This window comes from Lutra lutra, chromosome 14 (assembly GCF_902655055.1).
Source record: "Lutra lutra chromosome 14, mLutLut1.2, whole genome shotgun sequence".
Classification (NCBI taxonomy): Eukaryota; Metazoa; Chordata; class Mammalia; order Carnivora; family Mustelidae; genus Lutra; species Lutra lutra.
This window is the reverse complement of record NC_062291.1, coordinates 49,740,260-49,767,490: the sequence shown is the minus strand read 5'-3', so window position 1 is coordinate 49,767,490 and position 27,231 is coordinate 49,740,260. Positions and strand designations below refer to the sequence as shown.

The 27,231-nt window shown below is 50.6% G+C and overlaps 1 protein-coding gene across 3 annotated transcripts; it reads left to right on the top strand.

The window, feature by feature from the left end:
• The first annotated feature begins 457 nt into the window (after positions 1-457).
• On the top strand, positions 458-27,231 carry TMEM72 (transmembrane protein 72). 3 transcript variants are annotated; one of them, XM_047701739.1, is made up of 5 exons: positions 458-801; positions 17,678-17,744; positions 21,669-21,740; positions 23,321-23,460; positions 24,871-27,231. In XM_047701739.1, the coding sequence occupies exons 1-5, from the start codon at positions 498-500 to the stop codon at positions 25,347-25,349; spliced, it is 1,062 nt and encodes a 353-aa protein (XP_047557695.1). In that variant the 5' UTR covers positions 458-497; the 3' UTR covers positions 25,350-27,231. The 3 variants fall into 3 exon arrangements, with proteins under 3 accessions (XP_047557695.1, XP_047557697.1, XP_047557696.1); XM_047701740.1 differs by lacking the exon at positions 458-801 and adding an exon at positions 13,038-13,151; XM_047701741.1 differs by lacking the exon at positions 17,678-17,744 and having other exon boundaries at positions 698-801.

The following is a 27,231-nucleotide window of genomic DNA, read 5'->3' as shown; positions in this document are numbered from 1 at the left end:
CCAGTGATTTCCCACATCGCACATCAGGGATGCATGTCAGGGATAAAGGAGGGTACGTGTGTGGTGTTGGCCTGAGCTCTAGGTATGTCTGGTGGGGTCCAAATTCAACACAGACTGCAAAGCTTTCTATCTATATGCAGAAGAAGAGAAGCTTGGAACTCATTTCAAAAGCTGCTTCTGCTGGTGATTTAAAAACACATCTTTTTCTCCCACACACACACTGACACGGACCTGTCCCCTCTAGACACCAGCTTTCCTAGACCCAGTGGGCCTGAGATCAAGGTGTGACTTGTTCAGAGCTGACCAGGAAGGAAGGGCCTGGGCTGGCTCCTCGGCTCTCTCCTCCCGCCCAGAAATGGTTAATTGCCAGCTCCAGGCTGCCTCCAGCCCAGCCCTAATTGGCGTGATCTCAAGCGGCTGGCTGGCCGTGCTGGAACCGCAGCAGCTCTGGGCCAGGCTGGAGCTGCACGGAGCAGCAGAGGCATTCTTCCAAGGTAATGATTAAGCTAAGCGGCTGGCAAGGGCATAGGCAGCAGAGCCGGGAAGGTGAGCCCTATTCACACCTCAACCAGGTGGTGGTGGCCAAGACTGGTTTGGAAGGCAGGGCCCCAGGGCACGGGGGCCCAGAGCCGACAGCCACAGCCTCCCCCTGCACACGGGCATCAAGGACCATCTCAGGCCGGAGTCTCTGCTGCCTGCCCTACTGGGACCCTGCCCTCAACCCTGGCACCATGAAGCTGCAAAAGTTCTGGACTGGTCTGGAATACACCTGCCGGCTCCTGGGCATCACCACCGCTGCAGGTAAGACCCCGCCTCCCAGCTGCCGTCCCCTGGGCACTAGGCACAGTAGACAAGACTGCTCGAGGGGTGGGAGCCAGCAGGCTGGGGACAGATGGACACATCTGGCCACATCAGCCTTCACTTTTCTTCCCAGTGCCTCCAGAAACTGCTCTGCAGGGCAGCAGCAGGTGCAGTGGGGTGAGCCCGGGTGAGGGAGCCTGGTGCTGGATCTCCACTTGGCTGGCCCCCACCCATGTGACCTAGGGAGCCCTCCGTGTCCTCATCTGCAAAATAAGTAGAAAGGGTCTCCTCTACCTCCTTGACGGTTATTGTAAGGTGGAGGTGAGAGTGGAAGCTGAAGGTATAGAAGCCCAGGCAAATGTGAGAGTTGGATGCTTCACTGTATAGTCATGAAGCCAGTCAACAGAGCTTGTCATGTTTTACTCAAACCACAGCTCCATTTCAAGGAAAGAGAATTCCCAGCACTTGGGACAGGCTGAGGTCCAGCAGTGGACATGGAGATTCCAGGCATCCCTTGCCCCACTCCCCCCGCCATTAACAGAAAGTCCCATGGAAATCCAGTCCCCCTTTCTGTGGTCTGACCTCAAGAACGCACCATGGGTCTGAGGTAGAATGGCTCCCTAAGCTGGGCTCCTCTCCCTCACTCTGCCTGATCACAGGGCTGCTTGACTCTCAGAGGCAGAACCAGAGCAGCCTGGTTCTGCCTGCTCCCTTCCCCAGTGTAGATGCCCCTCCAGATTCCCCACGTGCTCAGGGTCTGTGTGTGGAAAGTGAGAAGCCAGTATTCTGAGCTCTCAGCTCTAGGCTCCACTGTCCCTTGGGCATCAGGAAGAGATGCACATCGCTCGCCAAGTCCTTCCTTGCCACTGGACAACATCCAGTATGAGTCTTGGCAAGTAAGAAATGTCCCCCAGCTCAGGACTCCAGCTGTGCTGGTTCCAGCCCCCACCCAGGCATTTGCTGATCTGTGACCTTGGGAGAGCCACCTAGTCCCTGTAGGATGGTACTTTCCGATCTGGACCTGCTGGCCAGGTGTTTTGGAGGATCAAGGATGCACAGAATGAGCAAAGCTCCATGAAACTGAGCCCATAAACCTCTTGGGAGAAGCCCACATGACCTGGTTCCGAGCTCGGTGGGGTGGCTGGCTGGTGGGCTCTTCTAGCATCTAGGTCTTCACAGGAAGTTAGCTGTTGGGGAAGGTCTAATGACATTCCTTCTATTGCAAGATGGAGCATCTGAGCCCAAATAGAGGCAGCGACCTTGCCCAAGGTCACCCTGCAGATCAGAGGGACAGCTAGTCTGGAGCCCAAGGGCCCCAACTTTTGAAAAGGCCAGGACTCTAGCCAAGGAACTCCCTGCTCCCCAGAGTCAGAAACCCTGCCCAGTGGACACCAGGAAGGGTCTGGAATTGCTCTACTGAGGGCCCTGAGTAAATGGCCCCATTCCTTGACCTCAGTAAATGGGCTGATTGGGGAACCTGTTCCAGTCTCTGCCAGAGCCACCTTGTCACCTACATGCAAGGGAATGACTGCCAAGGTGCACAACTTCCCATCCTGGGGAAAGGAAGGTAAACCTCAATAGGGCTTCTATGTCTGGAATTCCTGGTCTACCATGTTGATCTTGAGCCCACCCTGCTCTCCTTAGGCCTTGGTTTCCAGGTAGGTAAAATGTACTCTTTTCAGCTTTCAGGTATTTTGGTCATAGCTCCCCTTGCTACAGTCTGCCCAGAGCTGAGGCCTGCCTCCTCTCTGGAAGCTGTTTTAAGATATATCTATTTTCCCAATAGCCTTGCAAAAGACAGCTTAAAATCTGATACATCTCAGCCAGTGGAAGGGTTGGTGTGCGAGTGTGCGCGCATGCGCGCGCGCACACACACAGAGTTAACCACAACTCTTATCTCTGTGCAGAGGGCCACTGTTAATGCTGAAGATGAGTCTTCCGCTTGGTTTTGATATAGGACCCAGGCTAAAAATAGGCCATGAGTTGTCTTTTAATGGCCAGGCTTTCCAGTAATCTTGTTGGAGCCTTCTAGAGTGCTGGGAGCAAGTGGGAAGCTAGAGAGAGGGGCTTCAGGGCTCTTGGGCAAATCTCAAGTTTCTTCCAGCATTACTAAACTCCTGGCCTGTTTCCAGGGTTTAAGATTTGCAAATTCCTTATTCCCTTAAGCCTCTTGTTATTGAAATCTCTGTTGAGAAGTCCGGGCCTCATTTACAATAACACTGCTATAGATAGGAAATACGGCTTGAGACAGAGGCTGTCACTTTGCAGAAACCCCAGGAGATCTAAGGTAGTCCTAGTCCTTCTATGAGAAGTGTAGGTTCTCCAGAAGCTAGAAAAAGCATGTGGCCCAAGGTTGCTCAGAGTGTCACCAGCAGAGACAAGGGAGCTGCCAATCTGGCAGCCTCTTCCCTGAATCCCCTTTTCCTCTGCAGATGAGATCTGGGACCGCTAGAGGCCCAAGGGTACCAGACCCCAGGTGACTCCACCAGAATGGCAAGGCCAAGTGGCGATGGCCCAGCTGGCTGAATTCATCTTTTCTTCTCCTCCCAGCCACTCTGGATGAAGCTTCATCAAGATGTCCAGGGGTCCCATGGGCCATTGCTGCCCCACCCCCATGCCCAGCCCTCACCACCAGTGGGCACGACGAGCAGTGCCACTGCTAAACAGGGGTAGACAAGCCACAAACAGAGAGCACCCAGCTGAACTGTTTCTAAAATTAGAAGATTCTCTCCCATGAGACTCTTTTTATGACTTTGAGCCAGTCAAAAGTTTTCGAAATCATCACAGACCTTCTCCCAAAATTTGTCTTACACTTGGCCAGCTTCACTCATTTGCATTACCTCCCTGGCATGGAAGGCTGTGTGTGTGTGTATGTGTGTGTGCACATGTGTGTGCGTGCGTGCACCTATGCATGCGTGGACACATGTGTGACCACTGGTGTCCCTCCTGCTGAGATGGGGCTCCAGGAGTCACCCAAAGAAGCAAACACAGCTAGGGAACTGCACACAGACTGTGAGCGCTCCACACCTCCCTGTCCAGATGTTAGACACCCACTTGTCCAACCCTCAAAGCAGGTTCTCACTGTGTCCACATAAAGGTGGGGTCGTGACGTCCTGAGTTGGAGACTCAGGCCCGAGAGGATGCGTGGCCCTGTGATTTATTTTCACTACAAACCAACCATCAGAAGAGAGAACCTGGGGATAGGTTTTACTGAGATGGGAACACAGAGGCACAGAGTGCCCCTTCTCCGTCTTACAGGACCGGTCCCCATATCTGTTCTTGGAAGGCAGGATTGGCTTCGCTTTGAGCTTCCACAATCCTCTTAATCCCTGAGGGAGAATCTCCCTGTGCTTGTGCCTCAATCCTCAGCCCTAGTGAATGGAAAGAACCCACTGTGTCAGCTGTTTGTTGAGACCTCTGTGACTTTCCTCCGGGCAAGGAGGCTCAAGAATGAGGTTTCTCACTGCCAGCACTTGAGGGATTTCTTCGCTCTTCCCGCTCTACCCTGGGGTAATAGTTGATAATGAACATTTTGTGACCAAGCCCTGTGCTCCATGGCCTAGATGTATCATTTCCTTTCAGCCTCATAATTACCCTTTGAAGCCTCATCAATGCTCATCATCACCCCCACTGTATGTGGGGAGAAACCGAAGCTTGGAAAAACACCTTGTCCAGGGTCTCACAACCAGGAAGCAGAGAGGCAACTTTCTAACTGATGAGGGTCTATTCCTGAGAACCTTTGTCTTAAACAGTGTGTCCTCCACCTAAATCAGGCTAAAGGACATGTCTTTCTCTGGTTTGGCAATCCCAAGATGCAGGATACAATACCCACAGAGCCTTGTCTGAGGCCATACCATACACAGGCTCAGGAAGGGGGGGTCACGCTGAGGTTGGGCACAGTTAAACGCAGCATAGGAAGCATGACCTAATACTACCAAAGACTAAAGACTCTGATATTTGATCCAGATGTTCATTTTCTCTCTCTGAATAATTGCCGTGCAGACTTTGACTGACACTACCATAACCATCCAGCCAAGTCCATTCCTGGACCTCATCAGAGGACAGACAAATCTGCTCACATTTCCGGAGGGAACTATAACAGCAGAACCTTCCATTTTTGGGTCCAGAGATGCATAACTGACAACAGTGAGAGGAAGTCATGATCTTGCTAAAGCCCTGCCAGTGTCTATGGGGGCCAAATGCTGATCTTAGACGTATTTTACCCATGAGGAAACAAGCTCAGAATGTCCGTGTAGCTTGGCATGGGTCACATGGCCCGTAGAAAGCAGCTCTGGTATTGGAGGTCCAGTCTGCCCACTCACAAGTCAGTGAGGCAGGGGCACATCCTGGGGCTGTCTGCACACTGCTCCAAAGAGAAGGGCACCACACAGCCAGCAAGGAAATGGGCCGGCATTGAGACAAGGCCATTTAGAATGAGCCCTGCTTGTCAGGCTAATGTGCTCTTTCTCAAAAATCAATGATTTTAGATCAACCTGGAATCACTTAGGGGTTTTGTTTTGTTCCAGGTTTTTGACCCATTAACTTCTTCTCTACATAAAGGACAGCGCTGCATTCCCAACAGCCCCACTCCTTACCAATACTCAGTTCGAAATGGAGATTTGGTTTATTAATACAGCCTAAGACAAAAGAAGCATTTAAACCCATTACTTTTTAAAGAGTACTGAAGAGTAGAGCAAATGCATAGTTTGACCTTAGCCCCATCAAAGTCTTAAAAAAACAAAACAAAACAAAAAACTAATGCTTCTGAGACAACCATCTTGGGCCCTCCATGCTAATTTCCAACCTTCTTAAATGTGTATCCCCGTGACCATCTCCTGCCATCCAAGGAAGCTTCGTGCACTTCAACATGTCCACAAGTGGATTTATTACCCAAGCAAGACCACATTGTTTTCAGAGCCTCAAAATGGATGTTGACTGCTTTTCTTTTCTGATCTGATTGTCCTAATGAGTGAATAAAATATCCCTACCTCTGTTCCACTCTCTTTCCACTGAAAGATCATGTGATTTGGTTCAAACACTTTTTCTTTACTTCCTTATGCCTGTATCTTCCTTAGATTTAGAACAAGGAATCTGTAACACTATTTAGGATTCATTTATTCAGCAAACATTTGCTGAGTCCCCACTCTGTGCCATGTAGACACATAGATCTATGCTACACAACCTTTCCTGAAGTCTGAAAAAGAAAGGTGACCCCTCCCCTTGAGAAGCACAAGGTCCGACCAAGGAAACAAGCCAGAAATTACACATCCTAGCATGATTCTCTTCAGTATAGAGTTTGGAGGGGTGAATTTGTGTCCTTCTCTACTAATTACTAGCTGTGTGACCTTAGGCATGTTACCTAGCCACTTTAAACATCAGTTTTTTTACCTGTGAAATGGGGATAGTGAGGGTACCTACCTTCTGGTGCTCTGTGAGCATTCAAAAAAACAATGACTAAAGCAAAAACAGCCTGGCACATTGATTCTCGATCAGTGCCGGTTAATTTTTAATGGCATGTGTAGAACTCAGGGACTGTATAGTATGAGTGATGGGCTCTTCCTGTCAGATGGAAAAAGAAGGAAGACCAGAGGAAAGGAACAAGGCAATCTATGACTCTTAAAGCTACAAAGTGAGGAAGGAGTTAGAATGTGAAGTCTTCTACTGAGTAATATTTTCCTTCACATTTTAAGGTTGGGTCATTAGGATCAGCTCAAGGAAATTGGGTTATTTCTATACTACATGTAATGACCAAATCAGAAGGAAGATGGTAGCCTCATTTTTTTTTTAAATGGGCTAACAATTCTCTTAAAATTGTCCTCAGTTCTGAACAACCATCTGAAGAAGGCTATTATCAAAAAGGATTGTCCTTACATACCAGTGGCAGATGCTAAGGAGAGAGAGAGGCTTCTGTGGGCTCCCCCTGAACCTTCCTAGATTACAGAGGCCAGGAGAAGGTCTGATGAAGAAACATGGCTTATGAATATCTGGAGGTTCAATTATTGTTTCCAGCACCAGGAAAACTGTCATGTGGAAGGGTGAGCAGATGCATTCTTTCTGAATGTGAAAAAGAATAAGAAGCAAATACCTTGGGCAAATACTTTGACCTGAAATCAAGACCCGGAAGAAATTTCACCTGTGGGTCCTTGCAAGAAAGATGCTATTCTGTGTTAGAGGCAATGTCCTCAGTAGTATCAGTGAACCTGCAGGATTGTAAATGACATCATCACCAAAAAGTAGCATATCGGCACACGATCTATGCTACACAACCTTTCCTGAAGTCTGAAAAAAGAAAGGTTATTTTCAACTCACTCTATAGAACTAGCATCACTCTAAAACCAAGACCATACAAAAGCATCATAAGGAAATTACAGACATATATCCCTCAAAACACAGAAGTAAAAGTCCAAACAATGTTTTAGCACATAAAAAATAAATAAATAAATAAATGCCAAGGGGGTAGTATATCATAAACAAGTGAAATATTAAGGTTGCTTTAATATTTGAAAATCAATCAATATAACTGACCATGTTAACAAACTAAAAAAGATAAGCTTATATTATGAAAATAGGTACAGAGAAGGCATTTGACAAAATTCAGCACTGTGTCATGACAAAAACTATCACCAAACTGGAAAGAGAAGAAAACTTTCTTAGCCTATAAAAAGCATCTACCAAAAAACCCTATAACTACTTACAAGTCAAAGATCAGGTGTTCTTCTCCTAAGTCAGCAATAAGACAAGGATGTCCACTATCATCATTTCTAGACAATGTTGTATTAACAATTCTAACGAGTATGATAAGGCAAGAGAAAGAATAAAATGCATACAGATCAGCAAAGAAGAAGAAAAACTTGTTTTTCACAGATGACATGGCCATCTATGGAAAATCAGATGGAGTCTACCAGAAAAGCTGCTAGAACTAATAAAGGGTTCAGTAAGTTACAGAAGACAAAATCAATATACAACAACCAATCATATTTCAATATACTAGCAACAAAAAATTAGAAAATGAAAAATTTGAAAGACAATGTATAATAGCATCAAAAATATGAAATACTTGGGGATGAATCTGACCCCAAAAGTGTAAATAAAAACCTGTACACAGGAAACTAAAAAAAAAAAAAAATTTGATGAGAGGTAATAAAAAGACCTAAATAAATGGAAAAATATTTCCTGCTCATGGGTCAGAAGACTTAACATTGTTTAGATGTCAATTCTTCCCAAAACTGCTATACAGTATAAATGCAATCTTAGTCAAAATTCCAACAGAGTTTTTTCTAAAACTTGAAGGCTGTTTCTAAAATTGACATGGAAATGCAAAGGTCTTAATATAACCAAAACAATTTTGTAAACAAAGAGCAAAGGATGTTAACACTACCTGATTTTAACACTTATTATAAATCTACAGAAATCAAGACACTACAGTATGGACATAAAGAAAAATAAATAGAATAATGCAACAGGACAGAGTCCAGAAATAGACCTACACATATATAAACAACAGACCTTTGACAAAAGTGTGGAGAAAATTTAGTGTAGAAAGGATAACTTTTTCAACAAATTGTACTGAGCAATATCCATTTACCAAAAACTGAATGTCTATCTATACCTTGTACCATACACAAAAAAAGACAAAAAATTCACCTAATTGTGAAACCTAAAACTATAAAACTTTTATTTTTTCTTAAAGATTTTATTTATTTATTTATTTATTAAAGAGAGAGAGAATGAGAGAAAATGCAAATCAAAATAAAATGAGACACTACTACATAGTATTAGAATGGCTTAAAATAAAGACACATCAAATAAATAAATAAACAAACAAATAAATAAATAAATAAAGACACATCATACCAAGTGCTGAATGTTGGCAAGGATGGGGAATTCTCATACACTCCTGATGGTGATGTAAAATGGTGCACTCACTTTGAGAACAATTTGGCAGTTTCTCAAAAACTTAAACATATACCTACCATATGATCCAAACATTCCACTCCTAGCTATTTCTACCCAAGAGAAAAGAAAGCAAATGTCCATACAAAAATTGCACATGAATGTCCATAGCATCTTTATTTGTAATAGTCAGAAGCTAGAGAAAACCCAAATGCCCATCAATAGATGAGTTATAAACTAACCAAGGTATATCCATACTACTTAGCAACAGAAAGGCATAACTACTGATACATGCTACCAGATGGATAAACCTCAAAATAATTCTACGAATGAAAGTAGACAGCCAAAAAAGAGTACGTGCTGTATGATTCCATTTTTATAAACTTCTAGAGGATTTAAACTGATCTCTAGTGCCTGAAAGCAGATCAGTGGCTGTCTGGGGGCGAATGGAAGTGTGGGAAGATAGTATTACCAGGAAACTATAAGTCATTCTGCTTTCTGTGTCCCTCATGTTCTGGCAGGTTGGCTCAGCTAGATGTGCATGATAATGGCAGAGGCAGGAAAGAGCAGGCCCAGTTCACAAACCCACTTCATATCTTTGCTTGCATGATGCCTGATAACATCCTCTTGCCCAGAGCAAGTCACATTGCTAAGCTCAGATTCAAGGGGTGGGGAAACAGACTTCACGCTAGCAAAGTCACATAACAAAGAGGGTGGACATGGAGAGGGGCATTACTGCACACTACCACAAGGCCTCCTACAAGGCCAAGAAAAACCAATCTCCTGGCTGGCCAACTTTGGTGTATAACTCATGTTTAGAGAATCAAGGTTAGAGAATCCCCATCGGTGCATTCTCTAGCCTTCAGGAAATTCTCCCCACACAGGCTTGTGGGAGGTGTAAGGGGTACTGAGTGCCACGCTATAGTCTAAAATCTCTTCTACTTGAATATCTAGAAGCCACAGCTTCTCCTGAGTTAAGAAATCTACAGCTACTACCTTCTTATCTCAATGGATTCTTAACAACTGGCTCCAGCATCTTCATGTTCCTAGAAATGGTGCAAATCTAGCTTTTCTCTCTACAACCAACCATGACAATTTCAGAACCTAAACCATCCCCAGCCATTGTCATCAGGTGGTACATCCTTACCTGAGATGTCCTTACAGACCTTAAGACTAGTAGGAAGCACACCATACTTGAGGATGAAGAAGAGCCATGAATATAACAGGATGAGTTATGGGGTTGCCTTCAGCTACAGTGAACATGACATTCTCAACCTTCTCCCTGGGCATCCAGAGCCAAGATCACTGTCTGGCATGAAAAGTGACCTCTATGGCCCCCAGGGCACTGCACTGAATGTAAGATGGATATCAAAACTCAACACATCTATGGAGTCAGAACAGACAACCTACAGCCAACCATGAGGTCAGTCCCAGGACAAAAGTGGCAAAAGCCCGGAGGCCGCCAGGAAAGCCCCTCGGCAGTCAGCACCACGGACAGGCCACATCCTCGTGAGCACGTTGGCCCTAAGCCCTTAGCATCCCTCGAAGGTTACACAGAGGACAGGACACAAGAGACGTTGAAATGGATGGGGCTTTGGATGACTGATATCCCAGTCAGGCCTGCAGAAGGGACCTAAGACAGGAAAATCAATGAATAAGCATCAGTGTATAGATAAAAGCTCTTCAGCCACCATAAAAATGTGTATTAATGGAAGGAAAGGATGAGAATAAGCCCTCTTCTCCCCCCTCGAGAGTGCTTGCCTTTCTCAGGCAGGAACAAGCTTCCTCTCCTGATAATTCTATTAGCCATCATCTAAATTTGCACAACACTCTATAATTTACTAAGACTGAATGTTTACAGTCATTGATGCATGCTTTTATTATCCCCATTTTCTGGAAGAGGAAGCAGACAAGAGTGATGATTTGCTTGAGGAACCAGGACTCAGCTTTCCTGATCAAGCTTCATGTTCTCTCTGCTATAGGACAACACCCTCAAAGCTTCCACCCACCCTCTGGGACCAGAGCTTCAGGACACCCAGGAGGAGGCTGAGAAGGTGGTGTGCCACAGGGTCTCAGTCCAGCACCTCTGATCCCTGCTAACCTAAACTAGAACAAACCATTCAGGAAGGCTACTCAGAAGAAAGCCCTGGGAGAAGAGAAAGCTGTGCCTTGTCCCGGACAGGAGGGATAGAGACTAGAGGGAAGGGGACAAGGTGAGGAGGCCAGGCTTGTCCATAAATGCTAGTGGAGGAAGAGTTCACTCCAATGAGTGTCAAGGAAGCAGCCTCCCGGGGGGCTGTGCAGGAGAGGGGAGACAGAATCCAGGGGCGTACTGCACTGGGTTGGGCTCCTAATATGGTTCTGTTGGCCTGGGACTAGGAATAACAGGAACCCGAGGGACAGAAAACAGGGAAGGATGGAAGGCATCAATGGGCAGCTTAATGTTGGTATAAAAATGGTTAGATAACCGCTCCGCCTGGCACCCCTCCCACATACAGTGCAAAACCCAACACATCTGGGAATCAAGGCTGCTCTTGGGGGCTACTTTCTTCTTATGGAGAATTGATTATAATGAAGCCCTGATTCTGGAGACATGCATGACATTCATTTCCACCCTCAAACTGTCAGCATCTCTGTCTCCATGCCCAGCTCTGGGAAAAGGTCTCAGGGTCATTTGTTGGAGTGAATTATTGATCCTGATTGCCCAGGTCACACTGAACCGGAGTCCTTCAAAGGCGAAGTTTCAGAGCTACCCACCAGGCTGCCTGGTAAGGAGGAAGGAGGGCCAGAAGTACAGGCTAGACTCCACAAGTAGCTTAGAGGCTCCCAAACCCTGGGCCATGAACATCGCCAGATGCCAGGGCTGCAGGTACTCAGTCTTATGGTCACAAAGGGGCCAATGCTACCACTGACCACCACTGGGAGTGAATTGTCTCCTTACGTGGACGTTGAGTGCCTCTTTAAATTTTGTGCCCAGGGGCCCTGCTTACCTCCCCCTCGTCCTGGCTCTGCCAGATGCCACAACTTCTCTGTGTCTTACAGACAGCCCTGCCTAATTCTGGAAACTGGGGAGAGTTCCTGGGTCCAACTCCATAAAGCAAGGGTTGTACCCTTTCTCATCCATGGGGTCGACAGGAGGCCTCCGGGAGAGCAGGTGTCTACCTGTGCAGTCCTGGGGAGACAAACACACAGGACACAGGATGACCAAACCTCTTCTCACACACCAGTCCCATCTTTCACCTACCACTCCCCGTTCCAATTTAAGACCACACATCATGATCTTTTCCTGGCTTCTGAAATGCCCCAGTTCTGGAAACTAGTCCCTTGGAAAAAAACATTTTAGGATACTCCAGACCCTCAGTCAAACCGTCTTGGAGTTCTGTTTCCGGGTCACATGGAACTCTGGTGCCTTCCAAAATCAGCTCGTTCCCAGCACAGGTCAGTGAGAACAGCAGGCTAGCAGCATTCATGGCAATGGCCCCTGCGGTTGGCTGGGGGAAGTACTGGATGCAATTCACAAAATCCTCCTGCAGGAGGGGGTCTCAACTTTTGCTTTCCTCACTTTTTCCACTGGGACTTTCTGTAAAATGAATCTGTAGAAGGGAGTTACTTTGGATGAGGCAGAGCCTCACTGATCCTGTGTGAAATCCTAAGATATTATACCCCCGATAGGATTCTGCAGCCCAGAAGTAGTCTCCAGCATCACCCAACCCCTAGAAGACTGCATCTCCCAGGCTGTGCCTGAATTTGAGCAGGAGGAGAGGTGCTGCAGGACCTAGGAGCCCATAGGTTGGCTTTCTGACAATCAAGCTGGGGACCAGTGAGAAGGGCCAGAGGGCCAAGGGGTATTGGGAACACACTCCCTGCTGAGAGTCAGAATATAGACCAGACAAAGGAACTTCTGTGCCAAAAATCTCAGGTAGTTAAGAAGATAGGATAAGCTGCTTTTCAGTTATCTGTGGCTGCAGAATAAAACTACTTCAAACTTTAGTGACTTAAGGCTACATCAATTTTATTATGCTTGAAATGTTGTGGCTCAGGAATTCAGGCAGAAAGCAGTGGAGACGGCTCAGCGCATGAAGGCGGAGATCTCAGGTGGGGGGCTGCAATGGAGCATCTAGGGCTGAACATCTGGAGCTTTGCTTCTGACTGTTGGTTTAGCTCATCAGTTCTTCTCCACTTCGTACCTCCTGGGGCTGTGATGTCGTCTAGAAACTTCCTCACTGACACATCTATGCCTGGTGGAGAGGGTTGAGCTAGGGGGGGACTGGTCATGAATCTCTCTCTCTCTCTTTCTCTCTTTCTCTCTCTCTAGCATTCTCTCTCTCCATGGCTCACTTGGGCTTCCTCACACATGGTGAGGATGCTCAGAAGCATCAGACTTCTTACAGAGGGAGTGGCTGCCCCAGAACCAGCATTTGAAGAGGGCTGGGCAGAAGCTCTTTGTGAACTGCAGTGTAAGTCTGGATCATTCTATTGGGCAAGAGAGTAACTAAGGCCAGCCCCCATTCAAAGAGAGGGGAATTAGACTCCACCTTTTAATGAGACAAGTTGCAAAGAATTTGTGGTCAGCTTCCATCTAATGCACCCTATGCTAACAACGAAACCCCATCTAATGCACCCTATTCTTACAAAGAAACCCCAAATTGCATTGCTATAATTAGGGGTATTTCTCTCACCTAACAGTACTAGGTACATGGGGGGCCAATTCCCATTTTCTGCCAGAGAGCCCAGCAATTAGATTACCGGTCTGGTCTCTGGGACTGTTGCTGCCCCCGGGATCATCAGGAATACCTTCACAAGGAGACCATTCCTAGCTCACTTTACCTCAGTCATGGCCGCTGGTGTGATGTTCAGAAGCCCAGGAGGCCTTTGAGGAGATAAGTGCTGGGGAGGAAATTAAGTTCTCGCAGAAGCAGGCCTCATGCCCAAGGTACTTATTGGCACCTAGACTGTGGGAATAGAGTTTCCCCCAGAAACGCGGGGTGCAGCTTTCTCCGTGGACTTGGCTCCCTCAGAGGGGCAGGAGGAAGTTGCAAGGTGCAAAAAGACTTGAGGGTGTGGGCCCGGAATGTCACACTGTTGCTGCCCCAGGAAGAACCCATGACCTTGCCGAGTTACAGGAACTGCACGGAGAAGCCCACGGAACGGTGGCAGCAGCTCCAGACTCTCGTTCATGCTGCTCCGGGCTCTCGTTCGTGCAGCTCTGGCTCCTGACCTCACCTTGCCTTCCTTCTCGGTGGAGCCATCCTGGTTCCCAGGCAGAATGGAGCCTGCATTCAGCGTGTTTGCTGGGCCCTGTCCCACCCTCCACGGCTCTTCATTTCCTGGGTCCGTGACAGTCGCTCCAGCCCGTAGTTCTTTACCAGGCCCGGCGCACAGGCTGTGCCATAAACGAGGGTACAGACTGACCACTGGGGACTCTGGACCCTGGCCAACCGGAACGACTCTTGGATGGCTGGGTGGAACTGCCCTGGGCAAGGAGATTGGGCTGGGGCTACTTTTGACCTTCAGAAGAGAACTCTGCTCAGGCTTGGGGCCCCGCACCAAGCCCTCAGGTTGGGGGGCAGAGGGACCGTCACCACAACCCGCACCTTAGGCACCAGGAAGCTCCCTGAGGCCATGAGGCGGTCTTTGGCCATTCTGTGGCAGAGTTACAAAACTCCATTCACTGCTGGGCTTGGGGGACATGGCAGTCCAGTGCCCATGGCAACGAGGGTCTCATGCATGTGACACCCCCATTCACATGAAGGCCCCCAGGAAATGTGCTCCCCACCAGCACCATTCACACCACAGTCCTCCTCTGCTGGGGGTTCCTGGAGCACCCTGAAAATCAGTCCTGCTTCCAGCTTCCCTCTGCCCCCTTTCCACCAGCCTGCCCTGGGCCAGGCGCTGCACCTCCAGGAGTCTTGCTGGGATGTTTCCATAAATAACATGGGGTTGAGGATTCCCACCTTGAGGGATGTGGTCCAGACTACATAAGATGCATGGGGGTGAGGGGGTTGCTGTGTGCCGCACGTGCTGGGACTTCCTTGAGAGATAGCTGGGCTGGCACACCCAGCGGGCTTCCGAACCCAGACACCTTCTGTTCCTACGCCACCACCTTCCACTACCCTGGAAAAAAAAAAAAAAAAAATGGAAACTAGGCTGCAATGGCAAGGCTGGCCCTTCTTTGTGCCTGGAGAGCTTGTCGGAGCCCCCAGGCAGAACCAACCTCCCCTCCTGATCTCCTGTGCCTACTAGCACCCGCGTATTAAAACAGGTGAACAAGGTCCTGGGCACACCATCGGGAGCCATGACCAGAACTTTGCTTCAGGCCAGGCCAACAAAGGAGCCAGTGGCTCCTGGTGTGCTGGGACACCGGGAGGCCATGATCACTCAGAACATGGTTACTTCCTCCCCTCTGTTGCTTCCTCTCAGCCAAATATCACCAAAGCCTCTTACCCTGTAGCCCGAGGTCAGGTCGCTTTCTGAAACGCCAATCTGAACATGTCACTCAGCCTCCCCAAAACACTGAAGGCCCTCCCTGCCCATCCTGTGCACGCTGATATTTCAAGACCCACTCCCAGGCCTCGGCTCACAAGGATTGCCCATAACCCCCTTCTGTGCTAAAGTGCTTACCCATGGTTACCAAGGTAAGAACTCACAAAATGGGGATTCCAGCCCAGCTCTCTCTCTTCTCTGCTGTTTCATCGATTTGTTTTTTTAACTGCAAACCAGTGCTGCCCCTACAGCATTCCTAGAATGCCCCTTTGACTATAGACCTTTTGTTTCCATCAGAAGGCATCAGAGTAAGAGTGCCAAACAAATCCGGGTAAAGGGCTGAGTTCCCAAGACCCTTTCCTGCCACCTGCTGGTCACTCACGGCAAGGCCATGCAAATCTCCAAAAACTGACCCCGATCCCGGAATGCGTGCAAGGGACTGAGCACCTGTAAGGTGCTTGGCACTAGTCAGCTAACTGAATCCTTATAACCACCATGCGCAAGAGGGGCAAGGTGGAATCTGAGGCTCAGAGAGACTGAGTGACTCAGCTTTTAACCAGCAGATGTGAGACCAAAATGCTGGAATGGCCCAGTTGGCAGGTTGGTTTTGCCTATGTGCTCTGTGCCTCAGTTTCCCTCCCATAAAATGAGGATAACATAAGACTTTCACATAGGACTGTCGTGGTGATTTAAAAAGGTAATAAGTGCTAAATGCTGAGAATAGGACAGGATAGTTAGTGAAAACTAAATAGATGGGCATTTGCCTGCAGAAGACACACACACACACACCACGCACATAGGCACACATCTCACATGTACACACACTCACACACACACAGAAAGATAGACAGTGGAAACCAGGAAACAGTCTGCCACCTGGAGCCAGATTCTCAAGTTTGGTCTGCAGGTCCTTTACTTTCTGGCATGTCCTTGGAAGTATGGGGCATAGTGACTGACTGAGCCTTGTTTTCCCCAGTAAAATAGGAAGCACAGATGTGCCTGTGTCTCAGGCTGCCGGGAGGAGTGAGCACAAGTGTGACCGTCGTGTATAAAGCATTAAGTGCTCTGTAGGTCATGCTGACCCTCTAGAAGGGTCTGTGGCTGCTCAGCACTCACAGCCCCTCACCTGGTACAAGCGTGAACATCTAGAACCTGAAGAGGGCAGAGGCAGTGTCCTCCATGGTTCTAGACCAAGCCCAGGGGAGCCCCGAAACCTTCCCTCACCAAGCATACTTAGGCATCTCCCCTCCCTTCCTAGACTGAAGCACCCTGTGCCTTGCTCCCTGAGGTACCTCCACAATCCAGTCCTCTCAGAAGTGAGGGGGGAGGTGCCGGTGCCCTCAGTGTGGGTCCTCACATGGTTTCTCATTTCCATATGGACAAAAGGCTCAGGAACCAGGGATGGAAGCTTACTGGGTGTCTTCCAGGGAGGAGAGTCATCAAATTCAGGGAAGCAGCCTCCTGAACAGCAGAGATGAATGGCCATGTACAGGCAGCCAAACACGACAGCCTAGCGCTGCCATCTTTGATTCTCTGGGAGGGAGACCAGAGGAAGCCACAACGTGGCCACTACGAGAGGGTGTCTGCTGACCCCAGAGAGAAATGGAGGATACATACAGTGTAATCAGTTAGGACCAGAAAGAATTCTAGTTAGTGGGCCATGCAGCCCTGGAGGAAGGTTTCAGGACCTGTCAGTGCTGTCTGTGGAATGTTTCCATCTGTGAGCAGATGGGGTTGGAGCCACAGCTCAAAGAGTGAAGCAGGGAGAGCAAGGGAATCCCTGTGAGGAGACAGCCCGGAGCCAGCAAGTCTGGAAAGCTGCATCCAAGACAATATTCACTCTGGACAAATGGAAGGTTGAGTACTTGCGTGCAAACCCCAATAGCCAAGAAGGGGCAGGAAGAAGGACGAAGCTAATCAGCTTCTCGTGTCAGAGCAAGCCCTCAGGGGCTCAGCCGCAGTGGGTCCAAAGCAAGGAACCAGGAAGTATCATACAGCTACCAAAACAGCAAGTGAAAACGGGGTCACAGAAACAGCTAGAACAGTGATCCGGGCAACAGGGGTTGGGAAGGTCCCACCCATGGCCAAGCACTGAACCCAGACCCACAGCACATATGGGCATGGCCTGCAGGACAGTGAGGGCCCTTGAAGCCATGACTTCTGTGGAACCGAGGGGCTGGAGGCCTGGGAGCATATGTTGTCTCTGGGGGTATGAGGCATGGCCAATGTGGGCAGAGGAGGAAAGGCATCTGCGATCTGGGAGCTGGAGTAAAAGACCTCTGGGGTTCTGCTGAAACCCGTCTGGTTTCCAGAGACCAATCCAGAAGGCTCCTTGTTCCCTTGCGTTTTCCCAGCCACCAATACCTGTGCCTGGAGAAGAGCCTCTCTGGCTCTCAGTCCCCGGGGAGAAGGCTCACTCTAAAGCCAGGGAACCTTCCACAGGGCCGCCGTGTGGCTGCAGCACCCAGGCCCACCCTCCCCTCTCCTCTTCCCCTCTTAGTGTTGATCGGCGTGGGCACTGAGACCTTCCTCCAGGGGCAGTTCAAAAGCCTGGCTTTCTATTTGCTGTGAGTATGTGTGCATGTGCCCTTCCCTGCTGGCATGTTCTGGTCTGGCTCACCCTAAGGCTGCCCCACTAACACAGAGTAGCCCACACCCCTTTTCCATGCTAACTCCATCACATCCCACAGGTGGAAGCCCTAGAGGGGACTTCTAGGATATTCTCTGGTTTGGGCAGGGCTTTGGTCAGATCATTATTCCGTCCCTCTACCTACACACCCATCCATCCATCCATCCATCCATCCATCCATCTGTCCATCTACCCACCCAGCCAGCCAGCTACCATCTATCCAGCCATCTATCTTTTCAATCATCTCTTTGTTCAGCAAACACGAACCAAGCTTGTTTCAGAGAGAGAGGAATCAGCTCCAAAGACTATATGTTTGAGCCCTTCTATATGCCAGGCACAGAAAAATGTCTTATTTACATGTGTCCTTTAACTCCAACAGCATTGTAGAAGGGCATACTGTCCTAGGTTTTCAGATTAGAAGATTTAGAGGGAGTAAGCAGCTCGGCCCGCACCAACAAACTCATGAGCAACAGGGCCCAGAGTCAGGCCTGGGTCCATTTAGTTCCCTAGCCTCTGTCCTTTCTTCCCAGCCAGCCGCCTTCACAAATGCCAGCCAATGGGAGATAGACCACTGTGCAGTGGTGGCCTGAAGAGGGAGGACACCCTGGGGGGGGGGGTCTGCCAGCTCCCAAGGGACACGGGGCACCTATGCTCTCTCTGTGGGCTCACCAAGCTGCCGCCTGCACCCACCCTCATCCGGGCTTCCCCTGCCCAGGACGGCTCTTTGATTTGCTGTGTGGATCGGCCCCTACTGTCTCCCAAACATCTTCCACCCGCCCAGCCCAATTCCACTTTGCCACAAAATTCGCCACCTAGAAACGCAGGGCTGTTCTGGAACCTTCAGCCACGGCCACGGCCGCCGGGCCATATTCCTCTGCCAGCTCCTTGCCTCTGTTTTATTTCTTGTCACTCAACTTCTACCTCAGGAATCTCTGATTCTTTCTCAGACTCCCTGCCTCACCTCACCTCCAAGCCCTTGCTCACTGCATTGAGCATCCAGGGTGACTTACCACCCACCTCAATGTCCCCAAAGCCTGATGTTCATCCCTGGCATTCCGCCCTGAGAAGCCTGCCCTGAGCCTGGAGCCCCTGACGCCTACAAGCGACTACTCTTCACTCTGAACTCCCCCCATGTCTTTCTGAGCCTGTTCCCCCAGAATCCAGAAACCAGCCTGGGCTTCGTCTTCTCCTCCTCTCTCTACCTAGCTTCCCCACAAACATCACTTCACGTATGAGTTAGATGTGATTATCCTCCTATAACAAGTCAGGTCTATAGCCACTTAATGCAAACTACATTTTGTCCAGAGCCCTGCCCCTCCCTGACTGCTCTGTCCCTGTCCCAAGGGGACACCAATTCCCTCTAGTCACTCGGTGGTCCAGTCCTAGAAGACTTGATTTCCAGCCTCAGGTCCCGCTGGCCCCCGCTCTGAGTTAGTTTATGTTCTCCCCCGTGCAGTGCTCCATAGCTGCAGGGATGGGAGCCCTGGCTGCCTGCCCGCCCCACCCCTCCGTCCCTTGTGTCCCTCCCGCATTCATCCTCCCCATTCCTCAAGGGCCATCTCAATGCTCCGCCTCCCTCCTCTCTCTTCCCACCTCCCTCTTCTTTTTCCCTGGCACACATGCGGTCTCTCCAGCAGATCTCAGACTCCTGCCTCTGTGTACCCCCACACTCAGGGTGTTCCTTGACTCTAGCACACCCCTGTGTCACTGTCACTCCCTCCCCCATGTCTCTGGGACCCAGCAGGGGCCAAGGCTCAGAGTAGGCTCCCACAGGCACTGAGCTATCGTGGGCTTTCTTCTTGTTCTTCCCCACTTCTCTGCACACCAGCTTCTGCTCCCATCTTTCTCCTTCCTGGGGCCTCCTCACGGCCTTCCTCATACTCACCCACAAACACCAGCCACACCACTGGCTGAAGGGTCTGCGTGGCTGGCGTGGCACCCCAGGGCAGAGGCCTCGGTTTGTGGGATCCCGCTAACCACAACAGGGCTCTCGGCTTGGATTCGCTGCCCTTGGATTCCCCTGAGTGACCAGACCTTCCTGGCCTCGAGAGGCACAGCTTCTACAGCACCAAACAGGACCCCTAGAGAGCCACTCCACAGCCCAAGCCTCAGTTTCCTCCTTATGCCCCATTCCAGGATCTAGAAAAAGATGTGATGCTTGTTTTATAAACTACGTGCCCCGGTGTACTTCTTAGAAACACAGGCTCTGGAGTCTAAGGGCTGGGTTCAAATCTTGCCCCTGCTACCAATCTGCTATGTGACCATAGCAAGGAGCTTGACCTTTCTGTGCCTCAGTGCCCTTAGCTGTAGGCTAAGGGTTAGTACAGTGCTTCAATCATAAAATTGTTAGAAGGACTAAATGAATTGATATTGGTGAAGCCCTTAGAACATGCTTGGTGCATAGTGCTCGTTATATAAATGTGGATATTCCATTTGAAAGCTGAGGAGTAAGTGTTAGAGAGATGCTGGGAGACAGAGAGAGTAGGAGAGAATAGGGATTAAGTACATAAATGCTTATGGAGAAAGACCGAAAAAATGATAATAACTAACATTTACAAAATGAGCACTATGTGCCCCATTTGAAGGGTTTTCCAAATATCAGCTCATTGAGACCTTTTAACAATTTTATTGCTGAAGCACTGTAATTCTGTCAGTTTACAGATGAGGACGCTGATGCACAGAAAGGTCAAGTCCCTTGCCTGATGCACACAGCTGATCAGTAGCAGGAGCAATGCCCAGGTTCCTGAGGAAATTCTGGCCCCAAGCCACCTTCCCCTGTGGCGTAGCCTCTCCTTTCACTCATTCATTCACTCCAGTGATATCCATGGAGCTCTTAACAATAAGCCATTCCCAGAGTGGGCCTGGGCTACAGGGAAGAATTAGGGAAGGAAGTGACAAAGAGAGCTCACAGGCTGGTAGCTCAGGTCACACAGTAAAACACAGAGAAGCAAGAGATCATGAGACAGACAAAAGGAGGAAAGAGGAGTCTTTTCAAGAAGGGCTAGCTTGTGCAAAGTCCCTGTGGCACCTGGTAAATTCCTCTGTAGTCAGAGGACTAGGGATTTTTATGTAAGGCTTTAAAGGCATGCTAAGAAATTTCAATTATATAGGACTCTCCAATAAAACACGTAAGTTCCATTCCCGAAGATTCTGATATATAAAGTCTGAGGCTGGCCCAGGAATCTTTGATTTCACATATTTCCCAGAAGATTTGGATTGGAAATTCCCTGGACCACACAAGGAACATGAGGAGATTTTGAAGCAATGTGGGTTGGGAAGACTACAGTTCCATTCAGAGGGAGCCCTCAGGGCAGCCAGTGGGGACCGAGTGGAAGAGCAGGAGAGGGAGAAGGGAGGGCAGGGAGTTAGAGAGGCAGAAAAGGGGAGACAAGTGCAGGGGCCAAGGGGGCATTACCCAAACTCAGGTCATATAGGTGAGGCCAGAGACTGTTTGGACAGTGGGAAAAGAGGGAGAAGGAAAGGGATCTGGAACAGATCCAGCCTTCAAGTTCGTACAACCAAGCAGCAAATGTTATGTTAGTGACAGTAGTAGAAGGATGTGCCTGCTAGTGGCCATACAGGGGGCCAGGGTCAAGGCAGCGTCCTCCAGTGGCCTACACTCCCACACCCATCTTTGGGCCCTGGCTGGCACCTGTCCACTGAGGCCTGACCCAGCATAGGCCCTGGCACGAGGCAGCTCCCGGCAAACACTGGCTGGGGGGCCGCATTAGGTCAGGAAACTCCTGGACAGTCTGTCGGCAGGAGATGGCCAGGAGCCCCAGAGGCAGTAAGAAAAGAGGCTCTGGAAGAGCAAAGGGCAGATCAGAGGGCTCTAGAACTCCCTTCCTTGTCTCCACCACAGGTTCATAGGCGCTGCCGTCTCCGTGTGTGAAGGGGCGTACTTTGTGGCTCAGCTGCTGGCCATCTGCTTCCAGTAAGTAGTCTCCTCCTAGCCCCAGGTGCCCCCACATACCACCACCCGTGAGGACAGCCCAGGTGAGGTCCTGCTCCTGAAGCCGCTGTGATGGCTGCCCTCCCCAGCCACACAGCCTGCCCCTGCCCAGACACAGCTCAGTCCCGCAGAACTCAATGGCCCCCGTTCTCTGCTCCCAACCAGAGGAGCAGAGTGAAGCATCCACCTAGGGCCCGTTCCCACCCAGAAGCCCCGGCAGAGTCCATTCCCACCTCCAAGAACAGCCCGTAGCTGCACCTGCCATCCCAGGCACCCATGGAGAGGGGGAGGACCCTGCGGAAGGCCGGATGGTCTTGGAGGCAGCAGAGCTAGATTGCAGGAACTGGTTCTTTTTCCTGCTAGAACCCAGGCACAAGGGCTCTAAGGATCCCCTTGGGAAGCCACATGGTCACAGAGGCCCATACTTGCTATCCAACAGTGCTCAGTTCCTAAACACTGTCATCATTGTGGCCAAGAGCTGTCCCTGGACCACAGTTCTCAGAACCTCAATAGTTGTGTCTCTAGGTAATCAGAGAAAGAGCCAGGCCTCAAATCCAGGTGTCCTAGCACCTTGCAAGGCCGTCGGCTGCCTCCCAAGGTCACCAGCCCTGAGACAAAAGGCTTCTTCCTTTCTGATGAATGGCACAGTCAAGGGATCTTTGCAACTTCTCTGGGACAGGGGAGGGAGGAGCCCTGAACCCAAAGGGGCATTTCACTCTGTTCTGAACTCCCTCCTCTCCCAGCCAGGGTCTGGTTACAAAACAATGTCCACCAGAGGGCACCAATGAGCCACAGCTATGGTTTGCAGGTGGAGGGCCCTGCTCTGAACCAGACTGTCATCCTCCAGCCCCCACCACTGCCCCCAGACTAGCCTGGACAGACCAATTCACAGGATGAAGGAGATGAACCTAAGGCAAGCCCTTTCCTTCTTTGAAACCCAGAAGCAAGAGTGCTGAGGAAATGGGCTCGGCATCAGACCTCTGCCAGTTTAAAAAGGGCCTGTTTATAAAGGGACCTTTTAAACTGAGGGCCATTTTAAAAAGAGGTCCCTCTGGGGCTGACGCCATCTTATGCCTAGGCGAGGCTCTGTGAGCCGGGTCGAGCTGGATTCTGGCCTGTTCACTCAGGGGGACAAGCGGCTTGTGCAGTGCCCAGTCTACACAGCTGTCCCAGCCAGCTGTTTCCCAGACCTCATGCCTCCTCCACTCCACTGGGGACCTCTCAAAGGGCCCCTGAGTCTCCTATTCTCCTTCCCACTAACTTTGCTGAATCCTGGTATCATTGCGCTCCCTTCGCCCTTGACAGAAAGAGCAGGCGAGGCAGCCTTTCAGAAAAATTGTGGGCCCTCTTGAAGGACTCAGGCAAGATACCTAACTGTGGAACCCATGATGAGGACCCCAGCTCCTGGGGAGTGTTTGGCCAGAGGCCACTAAAGAGAACATGGGCACAATAGGACTCGATCCCAGCCTCTAATAGCTTCCATGTCCTGGGGCTTTTCTGGGTTGTTTCCTATTTCCTGCTAATCCTGGACTCGGCCCCCACCCCCACCCCCCTGCTGCCAGGTGTCAACCAGAGTCCCTGGCCTACAGAGCAAGGGAGAAAGCCCGCTGGTTGGGCTGCTTCCAGAAGTTCCTGGCGTACATGCTGCTGTCTGTGGCCTGCTTTCTCCATCCCGTCCTGGTCTGGCACGTGACCATCCCAGGTAGGAGCTCCAGGAGTTAGTGGAGGGAGGAAATCTACCACAGGTGGATTCTGAGCAGGAGGGGCTGAATCCCCCCTCATAGACCTCAGTGACACTGGCCCCCACCCCTGGCCCCACTGACTTCTTTGGCCTAGATCAAGGGAATGAGGTGGGGTCAGACATCCTTCATGTTGATAAAGTAGTAGGAATGCCCCTTCTTGTAGGCCCAGAGGCTGCACCCACAAACGGAGAACTTTCCTCCAATGCCTGCGTGTGGTCTGGGCCTTCAGAGGGTACGAGATGGTCACTTCTCTGTCTAAAACCTCCCATGTCTCCCCAGTGCCTACCCATTCCAGTCCAAACTCCTCAGCCTGGTTTGGAAGGCATGCCGTGAGGGGACCCCAGCAGACCCTCCAAGCCTCATCATCTTCCCTCCCACCTCATAGTCCGTGCTAGTCAGCTAGAAGCCAGCATGCCGTGCTCCCACCCCTGGGTTTTGCCCACAGCCCTTCTGCTAGTACCCTTTTCTTCCCCACTCCCTAGCTATGAAAATCCGTCCCTCCTCGTGACCGGCCTAAAATGCCAGGAAGCCCAGTGTGCAGGGAGACAAAATTGGAAGGCAGAGCCTCCTCTTCCTTCCTGTGGTTTCTCTTAATGTACCTGTCTTAGCAACTCAAGGCCACTCTGCTCAACCCTTGGTGGACTCCAGAGGATTCAGCAACAATGAGGCCAGGGCGAGCCACAACCTCCTGCTCTTTAGAGAGGGAGAGACACCCAGAGGCCTTCTCGGGATAGGGCAGGCCTGCAGGCAGGAGAACCAGGGCAGCAATCTCAACCTGAGACGGAGAGACCTCTAGGCTGGAGACTGGGAGAGATGGGTGGGGAGGGAGGGAGGGTGCACCCAAGAGAGGGACCCATGCTAGGCCAGCCCCACCTAGTAGGATTTACACTTTCCTCCATCTTTCCTGAGAAGGCTGAGGAAGGAACATCTCTGCACTTCTGGGAATGAAAGGAAGCCCAGTTCTGCAGTTGGAGCCCAGTATCCAGAAGAGAGTGCAGACCCACCGCAGGCATTGCAGGTCTGGCCCAACACGAGGTCCTAACACAGAAGCTAGGGATGGTGATGAGAAGACAGGCAGGTGGCCCCAGGGTTGGCTATCAACAGGCAGGGGCCTCAGGCACAGGGCTCTCTGGCTAACAGTCAGGAGGAGGTTCCAGTGCAGTTCTGGCCCCATAGACATCCCTTAGCCAGATAGCAGGCCTGGCCCTGAATCAGAAGGGAGTGTGTGCGGACAAGTCAGGGGTGCAGGCTGGAGCCTGGGGGGCCTGAGCATGCCACGGTGGCCCTCTGGAATGGTGGGCTCGGACAGCATTCTGTCTGGCTCCTCCCCAGCACACGTCCAGCCTCCTGACTTCCCGCATTCCTTCCAGGCTCCATGCTCATCATCACTGGCCTGGCCTACTTCCTGCTGAGCAAGCGGAAGAAGAGCAAGGCCTCCCCGGAGGTGCTGGCCTCCCCTGAGCAGTACACGGACCCCTCCAGCAGTGCCGTGAACACCACTGGCTCTGGGGACACCGAGCAAACCTACACCTTCCACGGGGCCTTCAAGGATGGGCCCAGCTCCCTCTTCGTCCACATGAAGAGCATCCTGAAGGGGGCTAAGAAACCCGGTGCCCTCCAGTGCCCAGACACCCTGTTGGGGCTGACCTTGGAGCCCGCTGACTCGCTGGTCAAGAAGAAGCAGGTGCACTTTGAGGACAGTACGGTCAGAATCATCCCGTCTCTCACTGAAGACCTGGATGATGGGGACAGCGAGCCGGAGGAGACCACCTCTGACACCACCCCTATCATCCCTCCCCCACAAGCCCCTATCTTCCTGTCTTCTCTCGCAGACACCAGCCTGTTCTGAGTTGCTCCTTCCAGCCTGAGGGACACTCAGCAAGGGGTCTGCGGAGATTGATGGCCCTGCCTGGAGTTTCCTGATACCTGAGAGACCCCCAGGAGCTGGGGGTCATCACAGGTCAGGGCTTCAAGGCGTGACCAGACTTCCCCACAGTAGTTAGGCTTCTGGGACCATCAAGGGGTGTGGCAGATCCTGCAGATCCTTGAGGAAGGCGCAAATGAAGCTCGCGCTGCCTCAAGCCAGCACAGGTTCCTCCTTCCTGGACACAGAGTGGGGAAATTCTGGTGCTTTCCCCGAAAGAGACCATCAGTCCCGCTTCACATAAGGCTGCTTTGGCACCAGAAGCCAGTGGGCTTCCCTTCTCCAGACACGAGGACCCAGCACTCAGCAAGGACTCATCATCCATCCCATCTCTGATGCAACAACCCGGCTCAGAACAACCCCACGGGAGTGTTGGTTATGAGCAGATCCAAGGCAGGTGTTGGAGGTAGCCCTAGATCCCAACCCCCAGGCGAAATCGCTCCCGAGGTAGAAGGAAGGCAAGGCTGCCAGCCATCAGGATGGGAGGAGCGGGAGCCGTGGGCCGCCTTCTCTGTGTGTCCTGGGGCTGGGTGCTGGGCAGCAGGAGATACAGAGCCCTTCAGGAAACAATGCCGCTCTGTGCTCCCTGCAGGGAAAGCCGGGTTCATTCCAGAAGCATCACTGAGGACTCCTGGCATCCCCACCACATGAACTTTCCCAAGATTCCAAGCAGATGACATAAACCAAAAGGTCTTGGATGGTGACAAGGATTCAGCGGCGCCAGTCCCTGCACAGCACCCGGTGCCTACAGTGTGTGGGGTGGGGGGCAAGGGGGTACTGGGGAGGCAGTGGTCCCCAGACACCAGTCACAGAGACACTGCCATGCCATGCTCAGCAGCCTGGTGGCAGAATAGGTGATAAATATACATTTGTTTTCAATGAAGGGAAGGAAGAGGAAGGAAAGGGGGGCGGATAGGAGGGAAGTGGGCAGGCAGGTCAGTTTTGGGACACTGGGCGAGGGAAGTGACAGTTAACCTAGCATGAAGAAAGAAATTTCAATCAGATACCCTTCAAAGATTTGCAAAATGGTATTTGTTTCTAAAAGGTGTCTTTTGGATCATGGGATTGTCACAAGGAAGAGCAGACACATTATTCATAAGCAGTCTCAGTGAACCGGTAATCTGAAGAAACAGTTATATTGTTTCCATGTGAGTGTGTGTGTGTGTATGTGTGTGTGTGTGAGCACCAGAGTTCTGCAGAGCAACCCTTAGAGCACATGCTTTAAGGTCTAGATAAGAAAGATGTGTTCACACTTTTCAACATCTCCTAGTAGTTCCTTCGCAAACGTGGGGGACTAAGGCCAACCAGATGATCTTTCTGTTACCTGAACCCAACAGATTTCCCAAGTGAGCAGCTCTCTTCCCGCAGTAACCCAGTTCTCCTGTAAAACCAAGTGAGAACAAACAAGTAAATATGTTCTTGTGAGCCCTCGCGGACGGCTGCCACCAAGAGCTTCAGAATCTGCCAGCCCACAGTCAGGGGACACTGAATCACAGAATGTGGGTATTAGGAGACAGGAATGGCACCAAATTCCTAATGGGCTAGGTTTCCCAGGCAGGACCCCTGTGCACAGAAGGAGCCCCTGTGGAGAGGATCCAGGGGTCCTGCACCTGTCACACCCAGAAGGGGAAAGTGATGGGCACAGACAGCCACACAACACAGGATTGGCAGGCTTCTGGGGAACCCAACACTTCCGCTCGTTCTCAGAACCCAAGCCAGCCCAGTGGGGACGGATGACCAGGTCACAAGAAGCAAACGCAGAATCGTATTATCAGAGCTGTTTAATAAACACTTCTATAAACCCAAA

What these genes read in the sequence shown, in the direction of transcription:
- TMEM72 (XM_047701739.1), top strand. Translation starts at nt 498, where the DNA reads ATGATTAAGCTAAGCGGCTGGCAAGGGCATAGGCAGCAGAGCCGGGAA. An exon ending in CTGCTGGCCATCTGCTTCCA is followed by an intron (nt 21,741 to 23,320) that starts GTAAGTAGTCTC and finishes CCCTGCTGCCAG; the next exon opens with GTGTCAACCAGAGTCCCTGG. An exon ending in CTGGCACGTGACCATCCCAG is followed by an intron (nt 23,461 to 24,870) that starts GTAGGAGCTCCA and finishes CATTCCTTCCAG; the next exon opens with GCTCCATGCTCATCATCACT.